The sequence below is a fragment of the Amaranthus tricolor genome, chromosome 9 (assembly GCF_026212465.1).
Source record: "Amaranthus tricolor cultivar Red isolate AtriRed21 chromosome 9, ASM2621246v1, whole genome shotgun sequence".
Classification (NCBI taxonomy): domain Eukaryota; kingdom Viridiplantae; phylum Streptophyta; class Magnoliopsida; order Caryophyllales; family Amaranthaceae; genus Amaranthus; species Amaranthus tricolor.
In genome coordinates, this window is record NC_080055.1 from 28487364 (window position 1) to 28507576 (window position 20213).

Consider the following 20213-nt stretch of genomic DNA (forward strand, 5'->3'; position numbering starts at 1 on the left):
AATGATACTCACCTTCCTATATAAAAGGGAGTATAATTCATAGAGCAAATGGCACCACAAATACATATTGAGAGTAAGCTATTACTTTGATTGAAACTTGAGCGTTCATCATTGTTTTAGCATTTTGTGATCTTGAGAGATTGTTCTCAAGATAAGGGGAAATTTATTACATTGTAATTGTTGAATTTCAATCTTATAAAACTACATTTGAGGGGGAGGTATCCAAGATACCTCATATACACTTGTATTCATATTTTGCATTTGTTTTTCATATGTTTTTCATTGTTGAATCTCTTCGAGGCTTTCATTTCACTAATTAATTCGAATTCTCTCGACAACTCCTTCCAAGTCACATGTTCTTAAGTGCTCATATGGAGGCTCTTGGTACTGCATTTTTAACACAAACCCTAATCAAACAATATACAATTATACAATTATAATACACATATATAGCATGATTATAAAGTGGAAATTTTATTTAACCACAAGCACGCGGTGTAAGTGTAGTCGCTGGTCGAACACAAGGAAGATAGGACAAGAAACATGCTAATTTCTACTAATTATATTGCTCAAAGAGAAAGATGTTTGGTTGGCTATTTAGCTAACAAACTAAAAATGCAATAAGAAGTGGGTTTAAACTATGTATGATGAAGAGATCTAGGGTGTCGGAAATCCCCTAAATTCTTGTATGATTAAACTCTTATTAGTGTCTATGAAATCTCGAATTAATTATGTGATTGAATATGATCTTGTTGAACTCAAACTCTCGCTCTGTTGATTAACTAATAGATTTAGACCCTACTAATTCAATTCTCACACGCTAGTTTCATTGAACAAATTAATAAGAATTTAACTAAAATTTACCCTAAAGCAAAGTTGATCCCAATCTCACACGCTAGTTCTATTGACTAGTCCAACAAAGCATATTTAATTTAGGGTTATTAGCACAATTTAACCACTTTAGTCCTAATTTCATAAACACTTTCAATCATTAGATCATACTTGAATTATAGGTTTAAACCCTAACCCTAGAAAATGGATCCACTCACTATTCATGGTGAAAGCAATGAGTACAAACCCTAAGATGATAATAAACATGAATAAGTATGATAATAATGAAAATTACAAGAGAAGCAATAATTGAATACCAAGGAACACAACAATTGAATCAAAGAGAAATAATCAAAAACAAAACTAATTATTATTAAAGGATGATTAATGACAATAATAAAAGTTCATTAATGGAAGATTAAAACTAGTACAAGGATTTAAAAGCAAAGAAAATTAAATGGTAAAGGAAAAATACTCACTGAAAGATTAATGGAAAAACTTAATGAAGAACTAAATGAAAGGATAAATTCTAGAGTAAAAACTAATGGAAAAGAGTTGAAAAAGTCTAAAGGACGATGGAAGAAGAAGGAGAGAGGAAATCCTAATCAGTATGTTAGGGCCTATTTATACTAATAAGGACTTAACCCTAAAAGCTAATTCAAAGATTAAAATGAACATCTCATGCAGCAAAACAGTGGCCCAAAGTCGAGTCGGCTGCCCAAAACTAGACAACAAAGCCGAGTCGACTTTTTGTGCTGGAAAATTGCAGCAACTTCAAACGGTCGCCATTTCTTGCTCAGTTGTCCGAATTGGACATATAATATATTGTTGGAAAGCTCTTGAAGTCTAATTCCAATGCCGCAAATCTTGAATTAATACGATCTTTCTATAAAATGTTAAAATCAAAACTTTTGCATTATAAACACTCTTCTACCCTTTTATTTATTTTATTTGTAGAACATCTTCAACGAAGCTAAAATCCTCTTACTAAACTACATCATCATTAAAACCATAAGAATTATGCTTAAAACAATCAAAACCACTCAAAATCAACATGAATAACCAAAATGAGTAATGTAGCATAAATCTTCAAAATAAGCACGAAATTACTAACAACGATCATCATTAAGGAGTATAAAATGATATAAATAAGTGCGAATAATTGCACTTATCAAAGTATATAACATATCTTGGAGCCTCAACTATTCATTAACTTAAGCTTTTGGTTGAGATAGTTTCTTAACACGATTGACCTGTCTGAAAAACTTATTACTACATCAACATATATGAGGCTTACCAGAAATTTCAGGAACTCTTCACCCTCCAAACTGACCACAAAACTTGCATTTTTTGGCTGAAAAAAAGTAGGAAGTGATTTGTGAGCATATCAACAATTACATTTTCTTTAAATAAATCTGTCAAATATATCAGGTTGAATTTAGTTTGTGTACAGATCATATATATAATTAACAAGATCATTATGATTTAAACACACTAAACTTAGTAACATTTTATATATAGTACTAGTAAACTCGTTCGTCTTATATTGTAACACACTCACAAACAAATTGAATCTAAAAATATGCAATTATACAAGAAAATTAGGCTTAACTTTTATTCTTACTTTCAAATTGGGACCATGCTGTTTCAAAGTACTCTATTTGGGTAAAATGAGAATTAAATTGGAAAGGAAGATTAAAAAAGTGAAATGATATAAATAAATGTTTAAGATGAAAAGAGATAATAAGTTCGTAGATAAAAAAACAATATATGACCATTGTCAAAAAAATGCAAAATCTAATGGGCAAACTAAAATAGAATGATGTAAGATCCACATACTTCCTACGTTCCATTTGCTACATTTAACTGTTTACGCAATTTAATGTGTTATATATATATATATATATATATATATATATATATATATATATATATATATATATATATATATATATATATATATATATATATATATATATTAAAAGAATTAGATTCATGCTGAAAAGGACTAACCTCCTTCATAGGGTTAACCAAAACCTTGATATCTACTTTAGGCTCGGCCATCTTTTGATTAGTCTGCAGCTCCCAAGCCATCATACGAAATATTATATCTTCAGTTCTGTAACATTTAACAAAAAAAGTCACGAATGACCCAATTGTTAATTCTTCCCCAAAACTAATATTATTACATTAAAATGAAAAACCCATAAAACTATTACAAGAATATGCAAGCAAAACCCACCAATATTATTATCATATAAAAATAACCCATTTTCTTTAAATCAAATATGAGTCATGACACAAAAAAATGATACAAAAAAAATCTTGGACATGAAAATACAAGCCCATGAAAATTAATTTACGAAACAAAAAAAAAAGAAAACAAATACAAGTAAAATACAAAACCCCAAAAATTTAGACAACAAAATGAAAAACCCGCAAAAACTAAAGATTTAAAGAACCCATTTAATTTCTTTAATTAAATAAAATATGAACTTTAAAAAAATAAATCGTACCCGTGTTCAATGATAAGTGTGGGTGTAGCTGAAGAATTTTCCGCTCGATTTTTTTTTTGTCGGACTATCAATTATTTGTCCATAGTCTTTACCTTGATTTGCTCTCTTTTTAAGGACTATCCGTCATTGGTACTGCAGGATTATCCATTGTTATTATTTCAAGAAAATGAATGAGTTGTACTTTGTATGTCGTTTTGATCGTATTTATATCCACATTCCTGCCTTTTTGGAAGATATACTTTTATTTTTAATGTTATTTTTTCTTATTTTCAGAAATTTAGAGGATGTTTAGTAAATGACTTGATAGCTGGTAATTGATAGCTGATTTAACGAGTTGATTTAGAACCTGCTGCTACGAGCAACTGATGGAGTGAGTTTGAAGGCTGATTTGCCGTGCCGCCTTTGATTGATTGCCAAAATATATTGTACAATAGAAGTTTCTGGATTACAATCATCTAGAATATTTGATCAATCAATTCCTATAATTAAGGAATGATTTTAGCTAAAGAAAATCTCCTAATTATGATAAGTAAATTATCCAAAATATTCCATAATCAAATTATCACATATAATATCCTAACACCCCCCTCAAGTTGGAGCATCCGGAGAGAAAATGCCCAACTTGGACAAAAGATTATCAAATTGTGACTTGCCGAGTGCCTTTATGAAAATATCGGCCAATTGAGTATGTGTAGGAACATATGTAGGATCAATAAGACCAGCAGTAACTGCATCACGAACAAAGTGACAGTCAACTTCAATATGTTTGGTTCGTTCATGGAAAACAGGATTCCGGGCAATATGCAAAGCCGACTGACTGTCACAAAATAATTTAATTGCTTTGGGGTGTTGAATTCCCAAACTCAAAAGTAGGCCCTTCAACCATTTTAATTCACAAGTAATTGCAGCCATGGAGCGATATTCAGCTTCGGTTGAACTGCGTGAAACTGTATTTTGCTTCTTCGTTTTCCAAGAAATTGGTGATTGTCCAAGAAAAACTAACCACCCTGTCAAGGACCTGCGTGTTATAGGGCATGCAGCCCAATCGGAATCACCATCCCTGCAAAGTCAAGTCACTATCAGATCTTAACAAAATGCCTTGCCCAGAAGTACCCTTTAAGTACCTAACAACCCGTAAAGCAGCCTCCCAATGCTCCGTTCTGGGTTCATGCATAAACTGAGACAAAATGTGTACTGAATAAGCCAAATCAGGCCTGGTAACTGCCAAATAAATCAATCGTCCAACAAGTCGGCGATAAGGTTCAGGATCCGAGAGGACTGCCCCAGTGGCTAGACCAAGTTTATGATTTTGTTCGATTGGACAATGAACGGGTTTGGAGCCTGATAAACCTGTTTCAGACACAATATCAAGAGTGTACTTCCTTTGACAAAGAAAAACTCCGAAAGTGCTACGGGCAACTTCTATACCCAAAAAATATTTCAAAGGACCAAGATCCTTCATATGAAAACAGTGAGAGAGATAAGCTTTAAAAGTCTGCAGGGCAATAGAATCATTCCCAGATAATATCAAATCATCAACGTAGACAAGAACATTAATTTGAATCGAGCCACGGGTATATGTGAATAGAGAGCAGTCAGAGTAAGATTGAAGAAAGCCGTAATCTTTCAAAGCAGAGACTAATTTAGCAAACCAACATCTTGGTGCTTGCTTTAGACCATATAACGATTTTTGGAGACGACATACCTTATTTGGATATGACGATTCAAATCCAGGTGGAAGTTTCATGTAAACCTCCTCATTAAGATCGCCATGTAAAAAGGCGTTATGAACATCCATTTGATGCAACTCTCAATGTTTAGAAGCTGCAATGGCAAGAAAGGCACGGACTGTGACCATTTTGGCCACTGGAGCAAATGTTTCATTGTAGTCAATGCCCTCCTTTTGATGATTACCCAAAACAACTAGCCTTGATTTGAGTCGTTCCACACTGCCATCAGACTTGTACTTAATGCGATAAACCCACTTACTGCCCAGAGCCTTCTTACCAGGAGGTAGATCTTCCATGTTCCAAGTACTATTATTTTCAAGGGCTCGTATCTCATCTTGCATTGATTTCCTCCAACCTGCATCCCGCATGGCCTCTTTAAATGAACGGGGCTCCTTGCCCGAAAGTATAGCTGCAATAAAGTTTCGGTAACGCAAAGAATAACTGTTACAATTTACATAATGTGCTATGGGATAGGGAGTACCTGAGGGATGCTGAGAAGTCAGAGTGGTCGGAGGAGATGAACTTTTCGTCAAGATAGTATGAGTGACAAAATCCTTATGTTTGACATTGGGATATTTGGTCCTGAAACCGCGGCCCATATTATTATGTTGCTGATGTTGGTTTTGTTGGTCGGTTTGGGCTGCTGGAGAGGTATTGGGCTGGTCCAATTCTTGGTGTTGTGTGTTAGGTGATTTGGATGCGCTTTGGAAAGAATTTGGGCCTGGCATATGTATTGGGGTGGTGCTGTTTTCTAGCGGGTGGTCTTGAATTGTTGAGTTAAGTGTGTTTTCTTGGTATGAAACAACTTGTGGGCCATTTGGTGAGGTAGTGGAAGAATTAGGAGGATTTTGTTGCTCTTGGTTGGGCCACGTAGTTTGGGTGGGTTGGTTTTGTGAGTTATTAATTTGTGAGGCCTCATTATTTTCAATTGTAGGTGGGGGTAAATGATTATGTAAACCAACATCATCAATAATACATTCTGAAAAGTCATAGTGTATATCTTCATAAATTGGCACAATATTTTCGGGATTAATGTTTGAAGTAGTTGGATCAAGAAAGGGAAAAATGTCCTCAAAGAATTTCACATCACGAGATACAAAAAATTGTTTAGCATCCAAATCAAAAAGTTTCCAACCCTTTTGGCCAAACGGTTATCCCAAAAAAACACATTTTCGACTTTTACTAGCAAACTTATCACCCTGTGTGTTTTTATTATGAGCGAAACAGAGGCAACCAAAAGTTCGGATTGTTTCGTATGAAGGTGGAGTTTGAAAAAGAATTTCATACGGGGATTTATTTTGGAGTAAAGGAGTAGGTGTACGGTTAATTAAATGAGCAGCAGCTAGAACACTTTCACCCCAAAAATAAATCGGTAAATTTGCTTGAAACCTTAATGCCCTTGCAACATTCAAAATATGTTTATGTTTTCGTTCAACTCGACCATTTTGTTGAGGAGTCCCAACACACGAGGTTTGAAATATAATACCATTGTCATTAAAGTAATCAAGTAAACAGTTAAATTCTATTCCGTTATCACTTTGAATGACCTTAATAGTCTGTGAAAACTGTCTACCAATCATAGCCACAAAAGACATAAACATACGAAACACCTCTGTTTTATCAATCATCAAATAAAGCTAAACAGCCCGAGAAAAGTCATCAACAATGGTTAAAAAATATCGTGCATCACAAGAAGAGGGATGTCTATATGGTCCCCATAGGTCACAATGGACTTTTTCGAAAATTCTAGAAGCTTTATTATCACTTAAATTAAATTTCTCCCTAGGGTGTTTAGCACGAAAACAAACTTCGCATGCTTTATTTAAACCACCCTTATAACTAGAGACAGGGGGAAGAAGTTTCACTACTTTTTCGGACGATAACCCATTCGCTTGTGCCATAAATCCAATGTTGAAGAAACTGCATTGACTGATATCTGTTGTGTGGATTTGTCACCGTCAAAGTAGAAAAGTCCATCCCTCCTAACACTCGTTCCAATCAGCTTCCTCGTCCGGTCCTGGATAACACAAGCAGTATTAGTAAATTGAACAGTACAATGTAAGTCATCAATTATTTGCGAAACCGAAATTAAATTGCAACTTAATTCCGGAACAAAAAGCATATGTTTAAGTAATAATTTGTTGGACAAATAAACGGAGCCCTCTTTTGTAGCTTGTATTGTTTTTCCGTTAGGAAGACCCACAGAACATTTAACATCATATACGTCAAAAAGCCATGAATTTGAACAAGTTACATGTCGTGATGCACCGGTATCGATTATCCACGAGTTACGATCAAACTCACCAGTTAATCTGTCATTAGAGACTTTGGTATTACCGATAAATCCGGCGGCAAGAATCTTCCATTGCTCTGGAGTAAAGATTTGTGAGAGAGGCTGTTTTGAATTATCGGGCTGCTGTGAATTAACCCCTACCGCAGGTTGTTGGAAATTGGAGCTGCTACTGGAAACTGCTGCGTTGGCCCTGGCGGAGGTGCTGCCGCGGCCTTTTTCGGTGAAGGTGGTCTGCTTTCCACGGCCAGCCTTGGATAAATTTGGCCACCAATCAGGGTACCCAATTAATTCAAAGCAACCAGAAATGAGATGACCTGATTTCTTGCAATGGGTACAGTGCAAGGTTGATCGATCGGGTTTGTCACGGTGGTCTGAAGCAGCCTCTGTTCTGCCACGGCCGGCGAACGTCCGGACAGCGAACCCAACGGCGTCAGCAGGCTTGTCTTCCGGCACAGTTCGTGATAGGCGGACTCGTTCATCTTGAACGACTAAATGGTAAGCCTTGTCGAGAGAGGGAAGGGGTTCTCTGGACAAGATATTTGCCCTGGATTGAGCGTGATATTCTGGGTATAACCCCATAAGAAATTGATGCAGTCGAGTGTTTTCCCTTCGCTTCTCATGTTCTAATCCGGCGGTGCAAGACTGGCAACACGAACAAGTAATTATAGGTTCGAAGTTGTTTAATTCTTCCCACAACGCGGTTAATTTACCAAAATATGTGGCCACTGACATATTTTTGGATTGCTCACACTTAGCAATTGTAGAATGAAGTTGTTGTATTCGCGGACCATTGACGATTGAATACCGTGATTTGAGAGTCTCCCATAATTTTCTAGCATCTTTATATTTGGAAAGCGTGGCCTTGACCTCGGGGTCAATTGTGTTCATAAGCCATGAAATTAATGGCATGAAGGGTATTCCAATCGTCTTGCGTACATGGGAATACAGGAGTGGTGATTGATCCGTTCAAAAAACAAATTTTCGTCGTGCTTCTAGAGCAGTTTGAATATCATTGGCCCATTCGTCATAATTATCGCCACGAAGACGAGTCGGTGTGATGAAATCTCCAGGACGATCATGGGGACCAAGATAATAAGGAGAAGTATGGTCTATGCGTGGTGGTGGTGGCGGCGGTTGAGCTTAATTACCGGCCATGGATGATTAACTGTATGTTTTGATATATATATATATATATATATATATATATATATATATATATATATATATATATATATATATATATATATATATATATATATATATATATATATATATATATATATATATATATATATATATATATTAATTGGAAGAATACACCCAAGCATCTAATACCATGATGGAGTGAGTTTGAAGGCTGATTTGCCGTGCCGCCTTTGATTGATTGCCAAAATATATTGTACAATAGAAGTTTCTGGATTACAATCATCTAGAATATTTGATCAATCAATTCCTATAATTAAGGAATGATTTTAGCTAGAGAAAATCTCCTAATTATGATAAGTAAATTATCCAAAATATTCCATAATCAAATTATCACATATAATATCCTAACAGCAACTTATTCAAAAACTGTTTATTCATATCAATAAGTTGATTTAACCAGCTAGTTCACCGCATTAGCTGGTTTGACCACTCAACCCTCTATTTATATCAAAATAAGCTAATATTGCTTAATAAGTTAATTTGCCAAAAACCCCCTTATTTTGTTCAAGTAAACTATTTTCAATAGTCCCGCAAACTATTATTAATTACTATTAATTTGTGTTATGTGAGATGTGAGTTATATTTCTTTATACCTGTTATTGATAATGAGACTTAAAACATGCAACTTTTTTATTTGTTTGATAATATGTGAATTAAGTCTTAATTAAGAACAAACATGAAATTAGTTGAAGTCTTGAAGCTTTTTTTTTTTTTTTAATTGATGACTTGTATTAATGAAAAACAATAAATATTTATTGCTAAAGTTTGGAATGAAGATTGGATTTTAAATATTCATACAGAGAAATGCATTACATTGCTATATTATATAAATTGAAGATGACAAGACTAAAAACAACATTTATAAAAAAGAAAAATGTACAAAGAGTCATAACAGAAAGTTGTTAGCTTTGCATGGCATGGCACAAGAAATTGAGGAAAAATCAGAAACTTGAGAAGAGCAGAAATCAAATGCATGGCAGCAGCATATCCTATGATGCACCTTAGCTTGTATATTATGAACATTTAAAAAAACTCAAAACCATGAACATAAAAAAACTCCAATGCGGAAAAAAACCATGATTCAAAGAAAAGTTGATTAGGTGTTTATGATGAGTTGATGAAACTAAGATCTATTTAAAATGATCATAATTGTTGAATTTTGGTGATTGTATTGAACCCAATTAAAATTGTGTATTGAAGTAATGGTAAAAATCTTTACTTAAATACATGTTTAATGAATTTAAATTAAAATCTTTATCAACCTATTAAATTTGGTTGGATTAATAATGATGTTGATTCAAGAAAATTAAACGCGAATTTAAATAAAATATTCTTATGGAGCTAGCTATGCAACACTTCTCGAAGTAAACAAACTATTCATACTTTTATTATTGATTTGAATTTATATTTTCTAATTTAATTAGAAATGAAAAGGTACGAATCAATTACAAGCTAATTAAGCTCTTTTCACAATAGCGAAATCCAAATATTTTTTCGCCAACAATTTTATTTATATCAAGAGATTTCAGTTCTTCATATGGATGCTTCAGGTCCTGTATATTAAATAATCATCAAAGTCAATTCACAAACCATCAAATAATATTATCATTTTCAATAAAAATACACAAAAAATTTCTAGAAAAGGGGACATTACTTCACACTATCTGATGCATTTATTCAGTGCTTAATATCTCTTATTATACATAACGAAATATTATTAAAAAATGGATATTAATAATCTTTGCATTGAGATGAATCAAACAAGATCTCACTTGACTATGTTTTAATTTATAGCTTGTGCAGTAAGATGCAAATTTACGGCTTTAACTTTACTTATTGTCTAGTATTGCAGAAATTTTTCTTTAGACGCATTCCTTTCTATAGGTACCACGATGATGTTGTTGGCTCTAGCTAAGTATTTATAATTGATAGTACAACACACTTACAAAATAACCTCAAAAAGCTTACCAGCAAAGAAACGTATGTCTTGAATGGAGGACCTAAGCTCTTGATCACGAAACTTTCTTTTCTTTTCTGTAACATACCAAAAGATATGAGATCTTCAATTTGACTCTCGGCTAATCCTCCAAAAGCTAAATAACCTCAACCATATATATATATATATATATATATATATATATATATATATATATATATATATATATATATATATATATATATATATATATATATATATATATATATATATATATATATATATATATATATATATATATATTCAAAACTAACCTTAATGACGACCTCAATTTTTTTACCACCAAAAGGTAATATCAGATCCCTTATCGCTTTTGCCATGGTCTCAAATATTGGATCTTCTGTACTATAACAATTAACATAGGGAAACAAAGGTAATTATATTGTGCAATATATCAATTCAACTCCAATTTAGTTTAGTCATCAACTCTTTTTTATGAAGGAGTCCGAAAACAAATATGTTGGAGTTGATCAAAAGTAGATAATATCATAGATATGCATAAAAATAAACAACATCATACTAATATACATCATTCACTATTTATTAGCTCAACAAAAATTTTGTTGAATCAACCAAGTTCACTTGAATGCATAATGAAAAATTTCTAACCCAAGAATAACATAAACTAGAAAATGCAAAACCCATATAATAACGTAAACTAGAAAATGCAAAACTCATATTATAAAAAAAAATGCAGAACTTATATAGCAATAAAAACTTAATAAATGCAAGCCATATAATAATATAAACAAGAAAATACAAAACCCATATAACAATATAAAATAGAAAATACATGACCCATATAATAATATAAACAAGAAAATATACAAAATCCGTATGACAATATAAATTGAAAAATACAAGACCCGCATATAATTAATAATATAAACAATGCAAGAAACACAAATAAAGTTGTAGTGTTTCTAATTCAAGATGCAAAACCCATATAATAAACACAAGAAAATGCAAAACCCATATAATAATATACAGTAAAAAGTGTAAAATCCATATAAAGTTCTAATTCAAAATGCAAAACCCATATAATAAAAACAAGAAAATGCAAAACCCATATAAAAATATACACTAGAAAATGTAAAAACACATAAAATATAAGCAAGAAAATGCAAAACCCATAAAATATAAACAAGAATAAATAAAACCCATATACTAGTATTAGTAATTATTAGAACAAAAATGCAAAAGCCATGATCAAAAGCAATAATATTATTACATAAAAAAAGAATTTAAGAGAGAATTAAAATAATAATATATAGATACCCGTGTTCAATCAAGACTGTTGATGGTAAGACGAATTCAGATTGAGGAGTTGAAATTTGACTAATAGTAGAATAACACGAAAGACAGAAAGAAATATTTTTGGGTAAAGATGGACCAGAAGCAGTCCAAGGCGTAAGATCATGACAATATTCGCATAAAAGAGTACGACGATGTACAGACATTATGGTGGTAGCCATATGAAGCTTTGTGTCGCAATTAAAACATATTGTATCATTTCTTGTTAGACATTGTTTACAGTTTATTGCCGCCGGCAAATTACATAAGTTGCAAACTACAATTTTCGACGTCGTCATTGTTTTGATTTTAGATTACAAAAAAATTAAATATGCTTTAGCACGAAGGTGTATAAATAGTATACTTATTTATGAGTGTGTTAAATGATAAAACGTCTCACCAAAAAATTCGTAAAAAAGTTAATCATATTTTTAATCTAAATAGACATTTTTGACCCATTTATAACATTTTGTAAGTCGTTTAATTCATTTTGTATGAGACCATTTAACCTTTAAATGGGTTTATAAAAAAGACTTATTAGTAAAAAAAAATAAAAAGAACAATGAGAATTGAATTTTCACTTGTACATGAAGAGTTTTTTTTTTTTTTTTAAATAGTTTGGACTAATTCAATTGTAATCGTATAACGGTGAGACGGTCGCAGTGTAAAATTAGTGTTTGTCATTTATTTTAATTTAAAGTAATGATTTTTAGTTTGAAAATGGCTTGTTTCTCAAATAATTAATGAGAAGTTGACTAATATATATTACATAATAGACTACTCCTCCAAATTAAAGATGAAATCTCATTGTATTTATGTCTAGTCAATTTTTTTCTTATGTGGGTCTCCATTTGTACAAGCCGCAAAATTATCATTCAAAAAATGGTTAACCACGACAGTGATTATAGCCGATCATTGATCCATTTATAAATTTTGTCATCGATTTTAATTCTAACTAATAATTTGTAATTAAAACCCACTGCATTTTAACTCAAATTTACTTATTGAGTTAGATTTTTTAATCCTTAAAGCGGTATGTTGATGAATTGATGATGATCATTTTCTAAATTTTTGTTTATATAAGATATAAGATCCAATAAAGCGCAACTAATATTTTTTGAAAAATAATATAAAAAATTTAAACTTTTAATTTGACTTGTTGAGTCAGTCCAAACATAGCTCGATTTGAATATGATTAGATTTGAAATAATTTGATAATAACTTAGTCTAAAACTTATCCAACCGACCATTTTTATTACATATTTGTTGATGGTGAAGTCAAGGTTGTTCATCAAATATGTAAAGGAAATTTATTAGTACATTCCATTCAAGCTATTAGTCTTATTTGATTTTTGATACTATTTATCAATCACTCTTAATTTATATTTTATTCTTAATCTATGACTATAAGTTATAACATAGTCAAATTCTGACCTTATTTGATTTATTTCAATGCAAAGATTAATAATATCAACTTTTAGCAATTTTTAATTATGCAAAATTAGAGATATGAGTGATAGGATTATTGGATCGGTAAATATGTCCAGTTAAATTGAACTATTAGAATGAATAGAAGAGAGTATGTTTTTTCTAGATTAAAGGTCAGTCTTATTAACAAGTGCTTCCAAGTCAATTTAACTAACACGATTCCTAGATTTTGTTGATTCTCTACGATTCCCTAATTTTATTAATAAGTACTTTCTTGTCAAGGTTTTTTAGCTCATCGTATGGGTGCTCCAGATCCTGTAAACACATAAATACCAAGGTCAATACATACCCATCATATCAAAATAACACATTAAAAGTAGCTTATAATATGTGATATTAAAGTTTAATTAATTATTAATAACTTTGTTATCATCAAGCAAATGTTTTAGAGTCCCATTTATTTTTACAATGTCTTTTAAAAATGGGTTTCTTTATTATATTAAAAAATAAAAAATATTTCACTTCAAGAAAAATAACTTAAGATGAATTATATTATAATATTATATCACTTTAAATATAAAAAAGGTTTACAAAACAAACACTTAAATTAAAAGTGTTACTCAAAATCGAGTTTAAATAGCACCCTTTAATATTTGAAAACTCGCATTTCTAAGGGCTTAAACGGTCGACTACTCCAAATATCTTAGAAACCGGCCATGCTTATCGTTATTACTAACAAGGCTAATGTTACATGCATTTCACTTTTTAATCCCTGGCCATCTAAGTGAAATCAATTGGGGCGCGGAACAGGCGTTGCCTCTAGAATATTTTTTGGGTCATTTATAAAATAAAAATATTTTATAAATCTTACAATAAAAAGGTGTCATATAGTGGTTAAAAGTATATATACAACTTAAAGAAGAGGTTTACAGTACTCCACCTAATTTTTGTATTTGAATCATAATTTTGGCTCAGTATAATTTAACAAGATTGGGCGCTGTTGGGAATCCGTTAAAAACATTTTGATGATAAAATTTTTTTGTTATTGTAATTTTAATTTTTTTAAAATTTTTTATTAATTAATTGATAAAAATAGTATACAACATAAATGAAGCCGATAGATAATAACTTACCAACAAACAGATGTATGGTGGACCCTCATTAGTACTGATTACAAAGCTTCCTTTTCTTGGCTGAAAAAAAAGTGTTGTGAGCATCTAAGAAACATATTTTTAATGAAATATAACATGTTAATTAAAATGATTAAAGTTTTTGCCTTATTGAAATATATGAAACTCCTCCTTTTTGAATAAATCTTATTGTTAATCAATATTTATAGTTAGTTTAGTAGCAAAAAAGAGATATTGTAATAACATGTTCGCTAAAGGTTGTTGCTAAAGATTGCACCAACTCGGTGACCTAAATTTTAACGAATTTTATATGAGACTAGTCATTGTGATACAGGTCTATATAACTATACTAGTAGTTTATTAATAAAAAAACATTAAAAACAGTAAAATCTAAATTTACGCGTATACAAATTAAATAATAGTTTTTAAATAATTTAAACTGACCCAAATAAAGTCATTTCAAGGAAAGACGAACTCAATAAAGAACTTGTGAAATTTCAATTCTATTTCACAAAATATTTGATAAAAAAATTCTCGCAAATTCAAAGGCACTAGTTATAACCTATATTTTTTATTATTAAGTACACTTCACTAAAAAAAACTCTTACATACAAGAATCAAGAGTAGCTATTAATAAAAAAACACGCGGTGATATTAATTTTTTTTGTTAACTTACCTCTGACATAGGGTTAATCTCGACCGTAAAATTATGATCAACAAGGAGGTATAAGCCGGTGGTTATCTCTTCGGCGGTTATCTTGAATATTGGATCTTCATTGCTGACAATTAAACAAGAAATTTAATCAAATCCAGATTCCAGATTAATTAACAATATATCAATCCATACAATTTCAACTTTAAAGGGATTTACGTAAACTCGGGTTACTAGATAACTTGTTATAGTTGGTAATTTACCAAATAATTAAACTGAAAATTAAAGTAAAATTAGAAAAAAAATTTAAAAATTTACATAAAAAATTATGACCAATTAAAAAGTCAGATAAAAATTTTATTATTTTATTCGACATTTTATTATAATTTATCTTTTTTTAAAAATAAATCTTATTATGAGAATCATCCGATTACTGGGAAGCAAATACCTCTTTAAGTTTGGATTATTCATAGTTAATTGAAAGGTAGGACTATTGTAGAAAAATCGTGAAAATATTGGATTATTCTAACTAATTTTTCCATAATATATATAATTAAGATAATTATATATCATACCCGTGTTCAATGATGATCGTTCTTGACGGCATATCATGATCATCAGTATCCTTTGTATCTAAACTCTTGATTAAACCTGAAAGTCTCTTGGCTTCAGCAGGTGAAATTTTAGAATGATCAAGATCAAGCAACGGATGACGATCTTGATCTTTAAGCAAATCAATTAAATCTTGCTTGGATGTTTTGAAATAAGCCATATTAGTCTCATAACTTTCTTTTACCCGTTGTGTAATAAAATCAACATTCCCTTGGGTTTTGGGATCACAAAAATAGCAGCAGGCCATAGATATGGGAAGTTTCGGACCGGAACCGTACCAAATCGATCTAGTCTGGCATTTATGGCATAGAACTTGTCGCATATGTTCCGAAACAGATGGGTTATCCTTGTGAACAATGGTGTCACAATCCCAACAGAAGTGAACTTTTTCTGATAGACAGTATGTCCATGCCGCTGATTCGCAATTCTTGCATTTTGTATCATACTCCATTTTATTATTTGTCCCACAAATAATAAGCTATTTCGACCTCTATATATATATATATATATATATATATATATTAGAGGTGTTCATGGGCGGGCTTGGGCGGGTATACCCGCGGGTATTTGCCATAAAATCTACCCGCGGGCAAAAATTTACAAAACCGCGCCCGCATTTGCGGGCATAATTTTTTGTCGCTACCCGCCCATTTTTTAAGCGTGCGGTACCCGCGGGTAGGCGGGTATTTATTACATAAATATCAAAAATATAATTGAAAATATAAAGTTGGGTTACTGGAATCTGGAGGAGTACCGCCGGGAAGCTTTAATGGAGATTGGAGATTGGAGATTGGAGAATGGAGAATGGAATTGAAAATGTGAAGAAATGAAGAGGGCAAGAAGTAAGACGGCGTACTGGAAAAGAGGGCAAGAGGCAAGACGGCGTACTGGAAAAGAGGGCAAGAGGCAAGTGAAATTTTAGGGTTACTGGAAAAGTGAAAGTGAAGTGACATTAAAAGAGGCGCTTAGCCGCTTACTTCCTTTTTATTTTTTTCTTTTTTTTTTTCTCTTTTCGGTTACTTAAAATTTAAAAATTAAATTGATTATTAAATATTTAATATATATTAAAGTAAGCGGACGGACGGGTATACCCGCGGGTATTTTTTACGTGTCGCTACCCGCCCAATTAGCTTGGCGGGCGGGTATTACCCGCCCAAACTTAAATTTTTTTTAAAAAAAGCTGTCCATGCCCGCCCGTTTTTCGAGCCGAGCAAACCGGGCCTGGCGGGTAGCCCGCCCATGAACAGCTCTAATATATATATATATATATATATATATATATATATATATATATATATATATATATATATATATATATATATATATATATATATATATATATATATATATATATATATATATATATATAATTGTTTTGACTTTTGACCGTGAATTATACATTCATTTCTAATTCTATTGTAACTTCAATTTATTTGCGTATTTCAAGAATTCATTAATACAATACGATTTGAAGGGATACAATGCCCAAGGCTACAGTTGTGCAAAATTAGATCCGACCGGTTCGGATCGGAATCGGTTGAGATAAGACCTAAGTCGGATCGGATCGGATCGGTTGTATTTGGTCCAGGCTCCAGGTCTTACTTATTATTCATTCTGATTTTCGATCCTATTCAGTCTAAGCCCGAAAAAATCTAGATTAGAGGGGATTAGACTCGATATATATATATATTTTAAAGAGGAATAATATTTACGATTTTTATGTATTTACTTTTCTAAAGGGCTTTATATTTCTTACTTCTAACACAAAATAATTTTTGCTAAATTATTTTAAATCTTCCATTTTTTAATTTATTTTTGGTATCATAAATTGCTTTCGGTTTAACTGGTCTTAACCCAGACTGAACCGGGAGAAAATCGGATTAGACTTGGTCCGGACCGGATGGAACCGGTCCGATCTTTGGTCTTAGCATATTTAAAAATCTGGTCAAACAGGTTCTAGCTGATCTGGTCCGGGTTTGAACCGGTCCAAAAAGTTTAGAATTTCTATAATAAATTATGTAGTACATATTAAGTGTTTAAAGATATTAAATTGTTAGAAAAATATCACAATTTTTAGCTTTCTCTCGTGTTGAAATAATAGTTTAGTGGCCGAGCGATAATGAGTCGTCGCTTTCTGCGACAGACAGCGATTATGTGTTTTGTTTTCGTTTTGCTTGTTCTCTTTTTAACCTTATTTCTTTGTAAAATGAGAGTTACTTTGTAAACCCTTCATTAATTAGGGTTAGGGTTAGGGTTTTTCTTGAACGGTGAGAAGAACAAGCTAAGTAAAGTGGAACTGTGAAAATTCAATATATTGAGAGCCACAAAATTGAGCGTTTTGATCTCAGATTTATCTTCTTTCTGTAATATTCATTAATTAATATTGAAATCTTGATATCTTATATTGTGCATAATTATAAATTATAAAAAGTTGATATTAATAATCTTTGCACTGAAATAAATCAATTAAGATTCCACTTGACTATATTTTAGCTTATAGATTAAGAAATAATATATGAATTAAGAGTAAAATATAAATAATGTCAATAAATCAAATGAGACAAAGACAAAATAAAGAGAAAGTATAAAAAGTTTAAACTAGTATTTTCTTAATTTACTAAATTATATTATCTTTCGTACTTCTTTCAATGAATGTGTGAGAGTTCTGTGTTGTTGACTCCCTTAGTCTTTTAATTAATATAATTAAGTAATGAAAGTCAAGGTTGTTTATCTAATATCAAAAGGAAATTTATTATTCTGTACAATTCAAGTTATTATACTATGAACATCCAAGAGGATATCTCTTCCTTTTAACGCTCTCTTTTCTTTTTAGAGCATGAACAATAAAAAGGATAAATATATCCTTTTTACAATTTTATCTTTTTTCTCCATTTGACACATTATTTTTTCTTTCTTCCATATTATTTTTCACTATTTATATCCTCTTTCTTATTTTTTTCCTTTAATTTGTCCAAAACATTCAAGGGTATACTCTTTCATCCTCTTTTCACTTTCTCTCTCCTACTCACATATACCCCACTACACATTATTTTTTCTATCCAAATTTAATAATTGTAATTTGTGTAATTATTGAATGATAAATATTATTTACTCAATTTTTGTATAATTAATTAATTAGCAGATTATTAGTCTTGCAACCCACAAAAAAATATTCATCATTTCATATTTTATAACTTAAAGAAACAAAGTACATACATTAATTAAATGTTCGGAAAACATAGAATTAAAAAAAAATACTACTATGTTTTTCTATTCGAAAATTAGTATGCATAAGAGCTTCTAAACTTTTCCCACATATGCTCTACCAAATCACTCTTCAAAGACATATGTATATGTCTATCATGAATCTCTTCTTTTGTAGCTAAGAGTGTCATAAAATTACGATCATCATATCGTCCGGGTGTGACAAAAAATGTTATACCATTTAAGCTTGATGATCCTGCTATATTTTCAGGTTGTTCTTGGGCGAACTCTTGTGGATCTTTATAATTAACATAAGTATCGCGCTCGTCTTCCACAATCATATTGTGAATAATGATACATGTCATCATAATTTTCCATAGCATTGGCACACTTCATGCTAAAGCAGGTTTTCGAATTATTGCAAATCAAGCTTGTAGTACATCAAAGGCACGTTCAACATCCTTTCGTGCACTTTCTTGACGTTGAGTGAACAACCTTTGTTTATGGGTTTGGGGAGCGTCTATGGCGTCAATAAAGGTTGCCCATTTTGGATAAATTCCATCTGTGAGATAGTACCCTTTGTTGTAGGTATTTCTATTCACGTCGAACTGGACTTGTGGAGCTCGACCGTTGAGAAGGTCATCAAAAACCAGTGAACGCTGGAGTACATTTATGTCGTTGCAAGATCCTGGTATTCCAAAAAAAGCATGTCAAATCCATAAATCTCTAGAAGCAACGACTTCTAAGATTACAGTCGCAATTCTTGATTTTCCTTGATACATCCCTTTCCATCTAGCGGGACAATTTTTTCATTTCCAATGCATGCAATCGATGCTTCCTAGCATACCTGAAAATTCTCTATCTTCCCCTTAAGAAAGAAAAAGAGTGCTAAAAGGAAGGGATATCCTCTTGGGTGTTCATGATCTTAAGGTTATCCTCTTGAATATGGAGAGATTATCTCAATCCTCTTGAAGACCGAGAATCAGCAAACGACCGTTTCAAGAGACACGCCTTATTTTAAGTTAAATAATTCGCCAAATATATATATTATAAGATCATATGAGCTCGTTTGTTGAACTTGTCTCACTGAAAAACAGTTTCTTACAAAAGTAATTGACTTTACATTAATTGACCTATATCATAAATTCATAATTAATCTACGCTTTTTACTCTCTACTCCACTAGCCTATCATTATGTTAAGGTTGCATTATTGCCTTTGCCTCTACATATGATTTTTTATGTACAAGAGAGGGGAATTGTATTTGATAATTTGATGAATTCTGGTGTTGGTTTTCGTGGAAAAAATATTCTGATATATTAT

At 31.6% G+C, this 20213-nt stretch overlaps 1 protein-coding gene across 1 annotated transcript; it reads right to left on the reverse strand.

Annotated features, from left to right (window-relative positions):
• Window positions 1–5157: 5157 nt before the first annotated feature.
• Window positions 5158–5676, reverse strand: LOC130823455 (uncharacterized mitochondrial protein AtMg00820-like). Its single transcript, XM_057688075.1, has 2 exons — window positions 5559–5676; window positions 5158–5486 (listed from the first exon to the last, which is right to left on the reverse strand). The coding sequence occupies exons 1-2, from the start codon at window positions 5674–5676 to the stop codon at window positions 5158–5160; spliced, it is 447 nt and encodes a 148-aa protein (XP_057544058.1).
• Between the last annotated feature and the right edge of the window lie 14537 nt (window positions 5677–20213).

Bases quoted from the DNA above. Each gene is read 5' to 3' on its own strand.
- LOC130823455 (XM_057688075.1), bottom strand. From the start codon at position 5,676: ATGGGCCGCGGTTTCAGGACCAAATATCCCAATGTCAAACATAAGGAT. The intron at 5,487-5,558 runs GTACTCCCTATC...ACTTTATTGCAG, and splicing joins GACTTCTCAGCATCCCTCAG to CTATACTTTCGGGCAAGGAG.